The 17,664-nt window shown below is 43.2% G+C and overlaps 1 protein-coding gene across 1 annotated transcript in view; it reads left to right on the forward strand.

The window, feature by feature from the left end:
* The window catches only part of LOC311240204 (myosin light chain kinase, smooth muscle-like), a 33,864-nt gene extending 17,198 nt beyond the window's left edge, over window positions 1–16,666 (forward strand). The window contains 4 exon segments of the mRNA XM_084328747.1: window positions 6,235–6,364; window positions 8,773–8,875; window positions 12,950–13,090; window positions 14,676–16,666. Of these exon segments, the coding sequence (XP_084184873.1) occupies window positions 6,235–6,364; window positions 8,773–8,875; window positions 12,950–13,090; window positions 14,676–14,881 (580 nt within the window). The 3' untranslated portion in view covers window positions 14,882–16,666.
* The last annotated feature ends 998 nt before the right edge of the window (window positions 16,667–17,664 follow it).

Genomic DNA, 17,664 nt, shown 5'->3' on the forward strand with positions numbered 1-17,664 from the left:
AAGGGATATCAAACAATAAATATATATATTCGGTTTAATCTGACCCTTTGTAACAGCCGCCTCCTATGTGGCGAGGTCCGCGTGGTCGGAGCCTATGAGCAGGGTCGGTGTGGCGCCGTCGATGAGCGGTATAGGTAGTTGACGTAGGTGCACGTACTTCGCCATCAGCTGTGGGATGGGGTAGGTGTACTGTGACAGGCCTATGTCGTGGCTGGTGAAGACGTTAGTGATGCTATACTGCTTCTCGGGCTGCTCGACCGCTGCTATCGTGAAGGAGACATTTTCACCCTTTATGGTCTTCCGGTCTCTTCTAATGGTACGGATTGTCATTGTTCCTTTGGCACCCCGCAGGCCCAACTGGGCTGCGGCGGAAGCGAGGAGGAGAGTCTTTTCAGACCCATCGTCTAGGACGGCGTAAGTGTCCAGGACCTTGTCCTCGTAACTCAGGAGCACTCTGACCACTTTGATGAGCACTCGGGGGGGTCCCGCTATGCTGGTCTATGTGGAGCACTCCTGTTGGTGGGTTGCCTTGGATCTTCTGTAGTGGTGCCGACTCGCGGTAGTCCGAGTAGCACCGTGACTCCCAGTGTCTGCTGTAGCAGTCAGGACACCAGGGGGCGGCCCTATGGATCTTCGGTAGTGGTGCCACCGCCTCGGCCTGATACATCACCGTGACGGGCCCACTTTGGTTTCCTGGCGGACGCTTGTTGATGTCGTGTAGGACCTCCAGGTGGGCGCCGTCGCACTTGCTGCATTTCTTCTTTAAACGGCACTCAGCTGCCATATGGCTGCGCGCGCAGCGGAAGCAGCGGCGGTTGGCTTTGATCCACTGACTTACCTCGTCAGTGGTCAGCTTCTTGAAAGTGTCACATTGATACAGCCGATGTTCCTTTTCACAGTACTGGCATACAATCTTCCACTCCCCCTTGGTCGGGGGGTTGCTGTGGTTCTCGTGCTGCGGCACTGACTCGGCCTGGTGCATAACAGTCACTGACCGGCGGTTATCATTAGATCTCCGAGGTCCATCTCTTGGGCTTGGTCCACTCCACACGAACGTGTCCAGTCGTAGGCTGCTGACCTCCCTGGCGAGGAAATCAGCTAGGTCTAGGAGGGATGCTTCTGGGCCGTTGGGGTCACGGTGGTCTCTCTGCCGCCGAAAACGCTCTTGGCGGGCTGGAGGGAGCTTCTCCAGTATTCGCTCCACATTAGAGTTTGCATATAGTTCATGTCTCCCTTTCTCCTTTTGGGACCCCAGCATCCCTACTAGGGATTGTACCTTGATAGAGAGGTCATCCAATGCTCTATTGTCTTTGGCTGGGGGGAGGCGGTCGATTTGTATCACGTAGTCCCATATGCATCCATAACGCTGGTCGAGGGCCACTAGAGCCGCGGAGTATGGGGTGCTTGAGTTGGAATATGCCAGCGCTATATTATGCGCTCTGGGCACCTTGAGGTGCTTGAGGAGGATGGCATATTTGTACGACTCATCGGGGACGTCGGACATCATAGTCTCCAAGCACATCCGTAATTCCGTGTACTGTGCTCTGTCCTCGTGCGTAAAGTCTGGGAACGTCGGTGTGCCAAGGTACGATGCCATGGATGGCTGGCACGTTGGTGAGCGTAGGGGAAGAGGCCTCCTGGGCGAGTCTCCCCGTACGTGTTGTCGTGGGTTGGTACTCGGTGGGTACCAGAGGCCGGGTACCCAGGTGCTGTTCCTCGGTGCTGACTGTACGTCAAACTCACCCGTGAGTTGGGTCGGGGGTTTGTAGTGCAGTGACTCGGGGCTGACGTCGGCGCTGTACTGGGCCTCCTGGTCCAGAGTACGTTGCTGCTGGTCGGGGCTGTACTGGGCCTCCTGGTCCAGAGTACGTTGCTGCTGGTGGGCTTGACATTCCTCCTCTTCCTCTTCCTCTTCTAGGTCCTGGAGTCTTCTAGTCAGTCTCTCGGCGACGTAGGCCGGTTCTTCCCGGTGGCTGGGTCTCGTATGGACCGTTCGGGGAGGGGGGTCGGAGACGTAGACAGGATCCTCTTGTTGGCCGGGTCCCGGGTCGCTTCGTCGGGTAGGGGAAGGTGCCCTAGACCCTTGTCGTGATGATCTCCGGGAGCTCCGTGCGGAGAGAGGGGGTGTCGCCATGGCAATCAATTGTTCTATCATCTGCGCCCAGGGTACAAAATAGTTACACGCCCAGCGCCACAGGCGTGTAGATTTAATGTTTGGCCGTCATAAATTAAGGCCTGGGCGCCATCTGGCGGCCAACTAAATCCACTGCATGGGTCGGGATTAATATGATGCAGGGAGTAGTCCAGCTGAGCGGGAGAAATGTTGTGGGAGCGGGCGGAAGTTGCCCAATCAGGAACAATCTCCGGGGCTGCAGCTGGACCCTATTGGATGCGGGCGTGGTGAGTTGAAACGAAAGTGAAACTGTGTGTGTGTGTGAGATGCGCTCTGCTCACGAGATCAAGTTTGTAACATGAGACGCACATGAGATCTGTCTTCATCCGTTCTTTAGCCTACTACAAAAAAAACCTGCAATCGCGTTTTTGATTGTGCTCTGATATTTAATTTTGCATTTGATTTGACCAAATATGTGGAGGCATATTCCCGGAGTAGCTCCCCCGGGTCCCCCCTCAAAATTAAGAAAAACAGGCGACAACATTAACGTTGACGAGTCAGTTGCTACCACCAGCACCACCGATAACACTGCACCTGCTACTAGCGTCGGTGTAGTTAGGAAATTTAACCAGAAATGGTACACATCTGATTCCGGGAAACCACGAGAATGGCTTAAATTTGAGGGGGGGGGGGTCATGTTTTGTATACCATGTCGTGCCAAAGCAACGGATAAAAGAAAACGAAATTCATTTGTCATCGGGACGTCGGTGATGAAACTGGAAGCCATCAAAAGCCACGAGACGTCACGCTGTCACAGGGACTGCTCTGTTAGATACAAAGCACAGTCTACTCCGCTCCTGGCTGCTCCGACTGTTGACCAAGCTGTCAGAGTCGACTCTGGCTAAAATGCGGATACTATTCCGTAACGCCCACGCTATAGCGAAAAAATCAAGACCATACAGGGACTTCGCCTGGATGTGCGAGTAAGTTTATTGTTTTTTTTTTATAACGTTAGTCCAGCATGTTCATATAGGTGTGTCGGCTTTCACTTTCAGCTAATTATGGTTGTAAAGCCTACCCAGTGGAATTGTTTACATAACAATGCATGATATTATATATTATTATATTATTATTCCATACAAGGCTGGATGCATTACAGACTCCGCTAACATCCCTTGTTGCCTTGTAGGTGGCAAGTATGGATTTGTTTATCTTGTTTGAAGTTGTTTTAATATGTTTTTTAATTCTTTTGCTTCCATATTGTAAATAAATTCGCAATAAATTATTTGCATTTAAAACTATTAACGCTGACTCATTCCTTCAGTCCACTCAAAATTAGGCTAATATTCCTTATGTTGTTTATGATATTAATTGAAAATAGCATACGAGAGTATTATATAGTAATAATAACACATGGCGATATACTAAAAAGCTATTTATAATTTTTGGCTTGTAAAAAATCTGGATGGCTGGTAGTTTTTAAAATCTACCAGCCAAATGGCTGGTAAGTCAAAAAGTTAAGTTTGTTCCCTGTCTGCGCCTGCAGCCGGTCGCGCTCTGCTTCGCGCTGGGCATTGGCGGCGTCGCGCTGTGCATTGGCGGCGTCGCGCTGTGCATTGGCGCGGTCTCTTTCAATGTTCTCTTCCGTCTGAAGGCGTCTCTCTTCCGTCTGAAGGCGTCTCTCCTCCAGTCTTATGCGGCCGTCTTCACTCCTTTGTTGCGCCTGGAAGCGCTCTTGTTCGGTTGCAGAGTGTTCGCGCTCACTAAGGGCTTGCGCTTGGAGTTGCGCGTGAAGGCGCTCTCGTTCCGCTGCAGATTGTTCGCGCTCGCTTAATTGTTGCGCCTGGAGGCGCTCTCGTTGTTCGCGCTCGCTCGTCTGTTGTTGCGCCTGGAGGCTCGCTCGTCTGTTGAGCCTGGAGGCGTTCTCGTTCCATGGCAGAGTGTTCGCGCTCACTAAGCGTCTTTGCTTGAAGCCGGTCGCGTTCACCCTGAAGTCGGTCTCTTTCGGTGGAGGCTGCCAGTGTGGCGATCAAGGCTTGCGCCAGTATCTGGTCCGCCTGGCTGGGGGATGACACTGACGGAGGTGATCGGCTTCTGACAGAGCTCGTTGGAGATCTGTTCTCCTGGCGCGCCCCGAGGTCCATCTCCTGGGCGCGCTTCTCTTCTCTTGGTTGTGTGTCGGGTTCTGTCCCTGGAGCGCTTTCTTTATCCTGGAGCGCTCCGGGGACTATCCCGGTGACATTGTCTGGAGGTATAGTCATGTCATGTCCCACCTGGTCCCCCCGTGAGCTGAGTCAGTTTGGTCTGAACCCACTGGGGTCTCTACTGGTCGGGTCGCCTGGTCGGTAGGATTTGACATGCTTTGACTATCCGCTTTATCCGTATTTAACGTCTGGTTAAAGCTAGGTATTAGAACGACAGCGGATTCCTCCAGATAGGGAGGTGGCTGACGTTTGCGCTGCGGGCGTTCTAGCTTGGGAGAGCCGCTTGGGGAGTGTTCACCGCTGGCCATGGTTAATATCAATATTATATTAAATATTACACTGATACCCTCCGGCTCGAAGGACCAATTGTAACTGAGGGGTACAAATCCCTGACTGTATTAAAGATTGTGATATATTAAACCACTACTAGTTATGTACTTTAATTACTGGCCATACAGTACATGAATATATATGGTGAACACCCACACAAGAATATGGCATTGACACATAAAGTTCTATTTGGAGGGTTATTTATTATTATTAAGCAACGTTAGGTTACAGATTGAGAATTAGGCTCGCGCTTGTATGGCGAAGAACACACGTAAAGTCAGTCAAGAGCGTAAGTCAATGAGAATAGTATGAATACTAGGATGGGTCTAAGCTGACGCCACCTGTGGTATAGCAATTATATGGGCCACACCGGTACCAGCTGGAGACACTGGGGGGTTCCCTCCGGGGTGTAAGGCCGGTAGGGGTAGAGGAATGTTCGGGTACAAAGTCTGGGTCAACGAGGAATAACGAGGCTCCAGATACAGGAGCCGGTGCATGTACTCCCTTAATCAGCAGACAAAGCAACAGTTGTAATCCAAGATGCTCGAATAGCATTGACGACAGCTAGCCAGCCCCTTCCTAGAGGCGGGCCCGAGTGATGATCCTCACGGGGGTAAATCCCAAACGACAGTGGAATCGACGGTTCTCTTCTCCAGCGGTCACGGTCCCAAAGCAATATAATCCAACCAGAAATGGTTCTGCAGTCGCCGGTGTAGGTTCTCCGGTGTACATATCCAACGGTTCTCGCCTAGGACTCCTCGGGTGTGGGCACGGATTTAGGCCGCACAGCCTGGATAAGTGCACTAGCTTGGTCACGACGAACCGGTGGTAATGCTGGTCACTGAAGAACTGTAGCCGCACGATACACTATAAATGATCGACTATTACTTCACATTAGATTAAGTCGAACTCAACGTTACTGCGTTAAACTCTGACACTTTAGCATTCTATTCGCACGCGGTTCTCAATGCTCTATGTAGATGCAAAGTTGCTCACTTCACTGCACGTTGTATGCGTGGTGAAGGCATTAAGGGTTTGGTAAGACTGAATGAACTAAGTGCTGCTGTTTCCACCTGCGCCGTATTTATACGTAAGGTGAATATCTAGTGCCAACCTGGTCACTTTGGTCCTGAATCACTACACTGCCAAAGGCATGTTCTAACATGCCCCAAACTCGCCCACTGCACCTGTCTGAGTACGAGACTGCCTGGAGCCTGGGGGGGGGCTGTCCAATAGGAGAGCGAATATTACTCTGGTTTGAACACAGGTAAAGGGATATTCCGTGTATATATACAAATAATATACAAGGGATATCAAACGATATACAAATATTATACAAGGGATATCAAACAATAAATATATATATTCGGTTTAATCTGACCCTTTGTAACAATAATAAATTATTTGAAGTTTTTTTTCTTTTTTTTTTACAACTGAGGCAGGTAGATTACATTTTTAGAGACTAAAGTACAGAAAAAAAGGTACCGTTGGGTACCGGTATCGATTCACAGGTACCGGTATCGGTTCAAATGTGAAAGGTACCCAACCCTAATTATTATTATTATCATCATTACGTCCCGTCCCCAGGCGTAGGATGACCAGTGAGGAAGCTCTGGCCCACTCCTGGATGGCAGCGTTTGATTCCGGAGAACTCTGCGCCACCAAGAGTCTCTCCAAGGAGAAGATGAAGAAGTACTTAGTCCGGCAGAAGTGGAAGGTAACACACATGGCTACTGGGTGATATTTTAAATAATGATATTGTCCACGTTAGAGCGCTTCTGTAAGAAAACCCGCAGGATTCTCGTATACGCATTCTATGGCAAATTCCAAAGCCGTGGGTCATATAGCTTGAGTTTGAAATTTCATTTCATTTCGTTGAGATTCAAATCTCTTTTCCAAGAGTGTACCGGCAGTACAGCAGTTTCATATAGTGCACACACACACAGACACACACACACACACAGACACACACACACACACACACAGACACACACACACACACACACACACACACACACACATTACTCAAAAGTGCTTTACAGTAAAAGTGCAGGAAATTAGCACATTTTACTGTATCTTTACTATGATGTACCCCAGGGGTCAGCAACCTTTTTGACATGGAGTGCCTGTTTGAAATATAGTTGTAACTAGTGTGCCTCAACAATATTCCATGCATCGTAATTTTTTTTTCTCATAATCAGGTATTTTTTATGAAAATTTTTACATTATTACATCATTATTAACAATATTATTATGATGGTTGTATCAACCCTAAATCTGAGTGGGGGGGGGGGGGGGGGCGGGAATGCAATGCAGACAAACGGCTGCATACAGTGCGACCATTTCACTCACATTTGCCCTTCATTTTTGGACACATCACACATCGGTGTGTGTACTGTACGTGTGCTGTCATAGCTCCACCTACAGGCCTAATGGAGAACACCAGGAAAACACCAGGATGTGAATGGAGGGTGAATGTGAGGTATATCGTGTAAATACGTTTTGATTGATCGCAAGACTACACTGTAAAAAAAATTATAATAAGTTACCAAAACTTAAAAATATTGAGTTCAGTTACTGTGCATTAAGGTTTTCAGTTTTCAATCCATAATAAGTTAACAGAAAAATAAGTACACAACCACATTATTTCAACCTAATAAAACTATGTTTATTGTCATTGTTTTAAGAACACAAGTTGACTTGGTAATACTCACATTAAGTAAAAAAAATTGCTTTTAACATGTGCAATGTTCAATGAAATAGAAAAATAAATAATAAAATGTGTTGATTAATCCCACTGGCTCTGCAAATGTTACTGAATGATGTAGCAACGTATTTCCAGCTAAATTGAAATAATAAACAAATAAAGGGTCTCAATTAAATATGTGGTAGTAAAAATAACCTGTGGGAGGATTTCAACAAGATGCGACAACAGTGCAAAATATTTCACTATAATATTTCAAAGCAAAAAAAAAAAAAAAAAAAAAATTTTTTTTTTACTGCTGCCCCCTGTGCCTATGCAAATGCCCCCGCGTGCCTATGCAGGCACGCGTGCCTAGGGTTGCCTACCCCTGATGTACCCTAATACTATGCTACTACTTATACTACTACCTAACATGCTAATGTCTATACTACTATGCTACTATACTTATACTACTACCTATCATGCTAATATGTCTATACTACTATGCTACTATACTTATACTACTACCTATCTTGTTAATATGCCTATAATACCATGCTACTATACCTATACTACTACCTATCATGCTAATATGTCTATACTACTATGCTACTATACTTATACTACTACCTATTTAATATGCCTATACTACTATGCTACGCTAAGTACAGTATACCTATCATGCTAATGTCTATACTACTATGCTACTATACCTATAATACTACCTATCATGCTAATACGTCTATACTACTATGCTACTATACCTATACTACTACCTATCATGCTAATACGTCTATACTACTATGCTACTATACCTATACTACTACCTATCTTGTTAATATGCCTATACTACTATGCATTCAGAGTGTAACACTCAAGTTCGACACACTTTGACGAACAATGCCACACTGACCCTTAGCTGCCAGAGATGTCCCCCTTCCTGCTGACTTGTTGTTCACAATCTGTAAGACGCTTTGGATAAAAGCATTAGCTAAATGACTAAATTATACATTGTAATTGTACAGTGTTGGATGAATGTAAACCATACTGGCTATGTAATAAAAAAATGGAGGCGACAGTGGCTCAGGAGATAGAGCAGTCGTCTGGTAATCGAAAGGTTCCCGGTTTTCAATTACGGCCCCTCGCGGCAGTATGTTGAAGTGTCCTTGAGCAAGACACTTTTAACCCCTAACTGCTCCCGATGAGCAGGTTGGCAGCTTGCATGGTCGCGCGACTCCGCCATCGGTGTGTGAATGTGTGAGTGAATGTGAGGAACAAATTGTAAAGCTCTTTGGATAAAAGCTGCTATATAAATGCAGTTAATTGACCACAATCACCACACAGGAATGTCTAAACCTTCTTACTGTACATTGAGTTTATTTTTAGGGGGCGTATTGTGATGACTCTTCTACCACTGGCCTTTGTGTTTTTCTCTCTGGTAGAAAGCGGGAAGGGCCTTGATGGCCATCAAGAAGATGGCCCTGTTGTCTAAAGGAGACAGGTCTGGATCGACCAGCTCTGGATCCCCCACCAGCCCTGCAGATGGTGAGAGACTCCTGGGTTCTTTATTCCAGCGGCTTTCAACCCTTTTCACCAAATTGATACAAATTTACTTTAGGGCTGTCAGTTTATCGCGTTAATTAGATTAATTAATTACACAGCAAATTATCGCGTTATGAAAATTAAATAAAAAGATTTAATTTAAATATTTTAAAATCTCATTCATTCCATAAGAACGTGGCATTTTTGTATATGGTCCATTTGCATGTTCTTGGTATCTGATTCTAGGGACATCTATGGATCTCAGGGAATGTATTCCCAGTGTCAGAAATACTGTGTCTGTTACTAGGCTCGAGTAAATTGTAATGAACCAAATGAGAATATCAATTACATTTTTTTTTATCTTTAACTGTGAATAACACCATGCTCAAATTGACCAGACCTGAAAAATCTAAGCAAATGAATAAATGGAAGATGATTAAACAGAAGGTTTTGTAGATACAGTACTGAATTCTGCCACCCGGACACATGCCATTTGAAATATGATTATAGAATATATAGAATATCAGGCCTAAGATGGTTATGCGATTAAAATGCAATTAATTAGATTAATTAATTACAAATCCTGTAATTAATTAGATGAATTTGTTTTTATCGCCTGACAGCACTAATTTACTTGTTTTGTTGTTAGTTCCGATGGAATCCAGAATTCCATCGCGGTCTCCACGGTGGTCCACGGCTGATAACCGTCCTTCGGATAAGACGTTAAACCGAGGTCCCTACCGAATTCGGTCATTAAAGAACCCAGGACGCGTAGGGGGTTTCCCGACGTTCCTGGCCAAATTCCCAATCAGGTCTCTGACATCAAGGCCATCGAATCCCCCCCCCCCCCCCCCCCCCCCCCTAGAGCTGTCCCCGAAGCCTGTTTTTGGGATTCGAAAGTTCGCCGTTTTTTTTCTCGAACGAACGTTCAAACCATCGTTTTTAATCGTGCAAAAGATTTGCTCTTAAATAATTTTTCGACTTGACTTTAGGCACATATTTTTATTATTTATGCATATAACGTAAACATATGCGCATATTGCTGCAGTTATTAAGAGTAGTAGTACCTGGACTACTTACTGGATGGAAATCCATTTTGTGAAACTACATCTTTGTTGGCTCACGGCTCCTGCTATCTTAAAGGAAAACTCCAACATTTTGGGAAATTAGCTTATTTGGCATCTACCCTGGAGTTAGACAAGAAGATACATAAATTTTTTCTTCTCTATGTGCGTGCAGTAGGAGTAGGAAGACGTGCACCGTTAGCCTAGCTTAGCGTCAGTCACTGGAAGTAGGTTCCTCCATTAGCCTATAGTTCCCAACGTCTTCCTACTCCTACTGCATGCACAGAGAAGAAAAAGGTACGTATCTTATTGTCTAACTCCAGGGTAGATGGCAAATAAGCTAATTTCCCAAAATGTTGGAGTTTTCCTTTAACGTTAGCCAGCTAAACGCGCATAGCTTAATTAACGTGCATAACATACCTATGTATGAATGAATGAATGAATGAATGAATGAATGAAAACTTTATTTAACAGATTGCAGAATGGGTACAATACAGTACGGCTCAATACACACAATTGTTAAGGGGATGCAGACCAGAGAAAGACGTTTGTCTTGTTTACATCAGGGTCCCCCATTTTCATTTCATATTGACATTTAAGACATACACAACATACATGACATTTATGGCATAGGGACATATAGGTATTTAGTACTGATACATTTGTGACATATACGGTATTCAAATATACAGTACTGTTACTCATAGATCCTGACAGAGTATATACATATGATGGGGAGGGGACTGTACATTAGGAGGGGGTGGGTGGGTGGGAGAGAAATATACATATACGGCGGGGAGGGAATATATACATGCGGTGGGGAGGAGACTGTCTATTAGGAGGGGGTGGGGGTGGGGGGTTTGGACATTTACGGTGGCCAGTTTCGAATTGCAGCCTCCCGTAGGTGCTCTTTAAGAGCGGTTTTGAATGTGGGTAGGGATTCACAATTCCTTTACAGCTTTGGGTAGGGCGTTCCACATTGATGTGGCATAATTGCGAAACGTGTTTAGTCCCTTGTTTGAGCCGAATCTGGGTTTAACATGATTTGTTGAGCTTCCTCTGGTGTTGTGGTCGTGGTATTCACTGACCTTTGGGAAGTATTTTGACATGTACATGGGTACCTTAGTCGTATAGTGTATCTTGTAGACCAGGCCCATTGCAAGTTGCTGTAATCTGTCGTCTACTCTAAGCCATCCTAGGTTGTCAAAGTGGGCAGGGGTGAGGTGGGTTCTAGGGGTAAGGTCAAGTAGTAGTCTTGACTAGTTTGTTTTGTGATGTTTGTAATCTTGTTTTTAGCACCTTTGAGGTGCTTTGGTACCATGAGGTGCAAGCATAGTCGTAGTACCCTTGAATGAGTGCTCCTGCCAGATCACCTAAACCTACGTTCAGAATAGTTACTCTTATATATTCTCTATATTATGGTATAACTTACATTTACATGAAATGTAACTATACCTCCCTTTTTGGGGGCTCCTGGGGGTTCTATGTACCTGGTAGAACATCATAACTACTTACCTCATAGTCTACCCATATAACTCTGTATGATAGCATGTACAATAGTGCTGTATATACCGTATATATATATACATTTATATATTTATTTACCACATATATATATATCTCTGAATATACCTGCATATAATCCTTCTATATACCAGTACTATAACTATAAACGCTGTATATACCGTATATATATATATATATTCTTACCATGCTGTTAGCCTCGCCCATACCCTAACCTTAACCACACTGTTACCTTAAACTAACCATAACCTTAACCCTAACCATATATACTGTATCTATCCACATCTGTCTGTACATAGCTGAATATAATCCTTTTTAGTATATATATAAATAAGAGTATATCTGTACTAGGGCTGTCCCCGACTAAGGATTTGGATGGTCGACTAGGATTGGCCAAAATTTGCCGTTAGTCGACTATTGCTCGACTAAAAAAAAAGTATAATATTTTAAAATTATATATATATATATATATATATATATTTTTTTTGTATCATTCCATTTGGGCTGTTCAGGGGTGCTTAATGTCTGAAGGAGTCGACTGAAGGCTTCTTGTCCTCTGCAAAATCATGCAATTGGGCCACTGATGGATACATCTTGATATTTGTCTAGTCTAGTGTGTTCATTAGACGGTGAAATCCTCTTTCAGTGCCTCTGTTAGCCTCTGGTATGCGTGCCATTAGCGTTAGCCACGCTTCTAGGCCTCTTTTCTTTTGGAAAGAATGATAAAAAAATTATATATATATATATATATTTTTTTTTTTTTATTATTATATTCGACTAAGAGGTTGGCCAGTCGACTACGGCTCCTTTCGACCGATTAGTCGACTAATCGATTAATAGGGGTCAGCCCTAATCTGTACATATCCATATACTCTTACTAGTTACGCTGCTGGCCAGTATGACTTAATAGTTAATACCATAGTGTCTTTATACCTGTATCACTGTACATATTAATACTACAACTCTGTACATACATTTGATTAGTACTATTACTCAGTAGTCCTAATTTATATATTTTATACCCAGTTTAATCACCTGTACATTGTATGTTACTATTGCACTTTACTGTTACATTTGCCCTCTGGTTGGATGCCAAACTTATTTTCGTTGTACTGTACTTGTGCTGTATCATAACAGTGAATTTGAATCGAATCAAATCTAAACTAAACCCGTTCAGTTCCTAAGCAAGGACTGCTAAACATACCAATTTACCATAGCGTATACCATTCGGGGGTTTTATTCTCTTATTCCCTGGCTCGGAGGTTCCCGGTTCGATTCCCGCTCCTCCCGGGCAGCGTGTCAAAGTGTCCTTGAGCAAGACACTTAACCCCCTAACTGCTCCCGATGAGCAGGTCGGCACCTTGCACGGTCGCCTCCGCCGTCGGTGTGTGAATGTGTGAGTGAATGGGTAAAATGTGAGGAACAGATTGTAAAGTGCTTGGGATAAAAGCTGTTCTATAAATGCACCATCTACCCTCTCTGTCCCCAGACTGTCCCCTGTCCCCAGAGTCCCTGCATGCCCTGCAGTCTCTGGAGCTCAAGATGCAGGAAGCCCCCCACTTCTCCCAGAGCCTGGAGGACCAGACGGTCCCGCGGGGAGCCAGCGTCCGGCTGTCCTGCCTGCTCACAGGTTCCCACATGCTCCATGTCGCTTCCTTTGATGATGATGATGATGATGATGATGATGATGATGATGATGATGATGATGATGATAGTAATAATACTAATAGTAATAATAATAGTAACAATAATCATACTAATAGTAATAATAATAATAATAGTAACAATAATAATATTATTAATAATAATAATAATAATAATAATAATAATAATAATAATAATAATAGTAACAATAATAATAATAATAATAATAATAATAATAATAATAATAATAATAATAATAATAATAATAATAATAATAATAATAATAATAATAATAGTAATAATAATAGTAATAATAATAGTAACAATAATAGTAACAATAATAATACTAATAGTAATAATAATAATAATAATAATAATAATAGTAATAACAATAATAGTAATAATAGTAATATTACTAATAGTAATAATAAGAGTAACAATAATAATAATAGTAATGATAATAGTAACAATAATAATAGTAATACTAATTATAGTAATATTAATAATAATAGTAATAAATAGTAATAGTAAAAAACATGATAATAATAATAGTAATAATAATAATACACTTTATTTATATAGCAACTTTCTTGCATGACTTGCAGCTCAAAGTGCTTCACAGCAGTAAAACAAAGAGCACATAATTGGCAGATCAAGAGCATAAAGTGCAGACATAAAATAAGCATAAAATACAAAGTCGTGGGGCGCCCGCGTGGCGCACCGCATAGTGCCTCGCCTCGCACACCCACGCGGCCGTCCCGGGTTCGACTCCCGCTCCCGGGGGGATAATTTGTCGCATGTCTTCCCCCACTTCTTCTCCCGCTCTCCCTCTCCTGTCGGCCATGTCTGACCATGACGCGGGGCGACAGTGGTCCACTGACTGCTCCCGATCAGCAGGTCGGCACCACCGTCGGTGTGTGAGTGAATGGGTGAATAAATGTGAGGAACACATTTTAAAGCGCTTTGGATAAAAGCAATATATAAATGCACTATTTACCATTTACCATTTATCTACCATTTACTTATTATTTACCATTTATCTACCATTTACTTACCATTTACCATTTATCTACCATTTACCATTTATCTACCATTTACCATTTACTGTATCTACCATTTCTTTACCATTTATCTACCATTTATTTACCATTTATCTATTTCTTTACCATTTACCATTTATCTACCATTTCTTTACCATTTATCTACAATTTCTTTACCATTTCTTTACCATTTCTTTACCATTTCTTTACCATTTACCATTTATTTACCATTTATCTACCATTTCTTTACCATTTATCTACCATTTCTTTACCATTTACCATTTCTTTACCATTTATCTACCATTTATTTACCATTACCATTTATCTACCATTTCTTTACCATTTACCATTTATCTACCATTTCTTTACCATTTATCTACCATTTCTTTACCATTTATCTACCATTTCTTTACCATTTACCATTTATCTACTATTTATCTACCATTTCTTTACCATTTATCTACCATTTCTTTACCATTTATCTACCATTTCTTCACCATCACCACCATGTGTGCCCTCCTGACGCGGCAGGGTACCCGGACCCGGAGGTGGTGTGGCTGTGTGGGGAGGAGCCTGTGGAGGAGTCCCCCAGGGTGCAGATGGAGTACGAGGAGGACGGCCGCTGTGCTCTGGTCGTGACCCCCGTGACCCCGGGAGACGCCAATGTTTACACCTGCAGAGCCACCAACGACCAGGGGGAGGCGCTCTGCTCCGCCAGACTCACCGTGACGGAGTGACGGACCGGGACTGTGAATGGATACTTTTTTTTTTTTATCCACTTTTTCTCCTTATTTTTCAATTTTTCTCCCATCCCAATTTCGCCTCGCCAATTCTCCCCTTCAATTCTCCCCTCCCCTGTCTTGAACGTTGCTAGACTATGCCTCCCACTGGTCGGCTGTAGTGAGGATATATAAAAGCCTTGCATCACGTGTCCCCTCCGGTACACGAGGAGGCAGCCTGTCGCATCTTTTCACCAGACAGCGCGGACTCTCAGTGGCGAGGAGTAACGCGTGGGAGGCTCACGCTGCCCCCGATACTTCCTGTCTCTGCTGTACAGGCGTCACCCAACCGACCTGTAGGAGTCGCTGTCCACAACGTCCAATCCCCACCCATCGACTTTCCACCCGCTACCTCTGCCAATTGAGATAGTATGACGACTGGCCCAAGCTGCAGGCAATGCTGACTCGGGGAGTCGAGACCGCAGTCTCTTGCATTGGTGACGAGCGCCATCTCCGCTACGCCACCCAGACGCCCTGAATGCATACTTTTAAAGTACATAGCGATGCTAGATAGCAGTGTTGTAGTAATCGAGTCCAGGACTCGGACTCGAGCATTGACTGCATTCGGACTCGGAAGGTGCAGACTCGGACTTGTTAATTGATAAATACAGTTATTTATTTGTAATATTTTCTGTAATAGGCCCTAATCATTTGGCATAATATATTGATGGCTAGTGCATTTGTTTGGCTATTGTGTCACAAAGTAAATAAAATGAAATGGTGACCGCTGTGTCATTTATTTATGTTTATAATGTAGACCTCTTTGACTGCCAGAGTGGAGTGGACCCTTGATGACTTGGACTCTGACTTGGACTCGGGTAATGGGGACTCGACTCGGGCTCTTCTTTGGTGACTCGGACTTAAACTCGGACTCGAACACTGGGGACTCGAGACTCGACTCGGACTCGAGATTTGGTGACTCGACTACAACACTGATAGATACTAGTGTGGAAATCCCAGACACCGGTGTTTGTGGAATATATTTTCAAACGATTCCCAAACTGTTTCTCGAGTGCCTTGGACTGTTTTATTGTGCATGTGTTTTAATGTGAACCGTGACGCCATAGCGCACGCTGTATCAGCTAAGAGAGGGATATTTATGCATATAATGTAGTATAATGTAACATATAATGCCTATATTGTTACAGGGATATAAACAGTGTAATTACCTAAATATGAACCTAATTATGCAATTTAACTGATAGATACACAAAATGTATTTATTTATGTTCATTTAATTGTGTTGATGTTTCCATTTCTGCAAAATAAGTATGTACATTTGGTTTGGTAAACATTGCACTTAGTCAGTGTAGTGTATGTGTATGTGTGTAGGGGCAGGTACAAATAAGAATTTCCTTCTTCCTGTTCCTTTTCGGCCATGGAATTTAATGGAGCATATTAATATGTACTGTTGGACAGTAATAATTCCATGTACGAATAAATAAAAATGAAATGATATGAAATTACTTCTTACAAAGTGAACATTTCTTTAATTACCTAGATATGATTACTACTCGTAATACAATCGCTGTCGCATTTCTTGATACTTTATATTTAATATTTGGTTTGTCTATGTAGCAACGCTGTATGAGAGAAGAGTGTTATTACGCCTTGACACACGTAACGACCTACTAATTCTCAGCGTGAATAAATTATATTTATTCAGCAACTATTTTTATTTGTATTTGTTCCGTTCATGGCAATGCACAGCTCCACAAAAGCACAACAGCATCATTTCATAATAAAAAGCACCTCTCAATTTGTATGAGCTTATTTACCCTTATTTAGAAATAGATGGTCTGTCAATTACGCATATTTAACAATCAAAATGTTCTTGTGTTTTTATTGTTTTTTTGTTACTGTAATGTAATGTACTGTAATGTTGTAGGTTCTGTGTTAGACTATAAGAATAGTCTTTCACCCATGGGTGTAGAGACTAATGGGGATCCATAAATAAACAAATATGAGTTACAATAACATGAGAAAAAGATAAATTATAATAATAAAATAGAACAGTGGCATAGGGAAAGCTATTACCCCTCAACTTCATAAAGTCAATGTAAGGATGTAAATCTGATGGAATTCACTTTGTGGTCCCGAGAGGCAAGGACTATTAATTATTGAGAAATATAAAGGAGACAATTCTATAAGTTCAGTACGATTTGTTTATTACAGCATGGATTTATCCAGTTAGTAGCATACAGTGTGGTACAATTGTTACAAGATTGGAGAAAGAGAAAGAGGAGAGAAAGGTAGGGGGGGTCAGCCCTATGTTCCCACATCCCAATGGTCCCACATCCCAATGGTCCCACATCCCTATGTTCCCACATCCCAATGGTCCCAAATCCCAATGGTCCCACATCCCAATGTTCCCACAGCCCTATGGTCCCAAATCCCAATGGTCCCACATCCCAATGTTCCCACAGCCCTATGTTCCCACATCCCAATGGTCCCAAATCCCAATGGTCCCACATCCCACTGTTCCCACAGCCCTATGTTCCCACATTTCCAAGCATTTTCTCAAAATTATGCCCTATGTTCCCACAGCCCTATGTTCCCACATTTCCAAGAATTTTCTCAAAATTAGGCCCTATGTTCCCACAGCCCTATGTTCCCACATCCCTATGTTCCCACAGCCCTATGTTCCCACATCCCAATGGTCCCACAGCCCTATGTTCCCACAGCCCTATGTTCCCACAGCCCTATGTTCCCGGACGAACCCTCTACTACCAGGGTATTTA

Source organism: Notolepis coatsorum (genome assembly GCF_963971535.1).
Source record: "Notolepis coatsorum genome assembly, chromosome: 14".
Classification (NCBI taxonomy): domain Eukaryota; kingdom Metazoa; phylum Chordata; class Actinopteri; order Aulopiformes; family Paralepididae; genus Notolepis; species Notolepis coatsorum.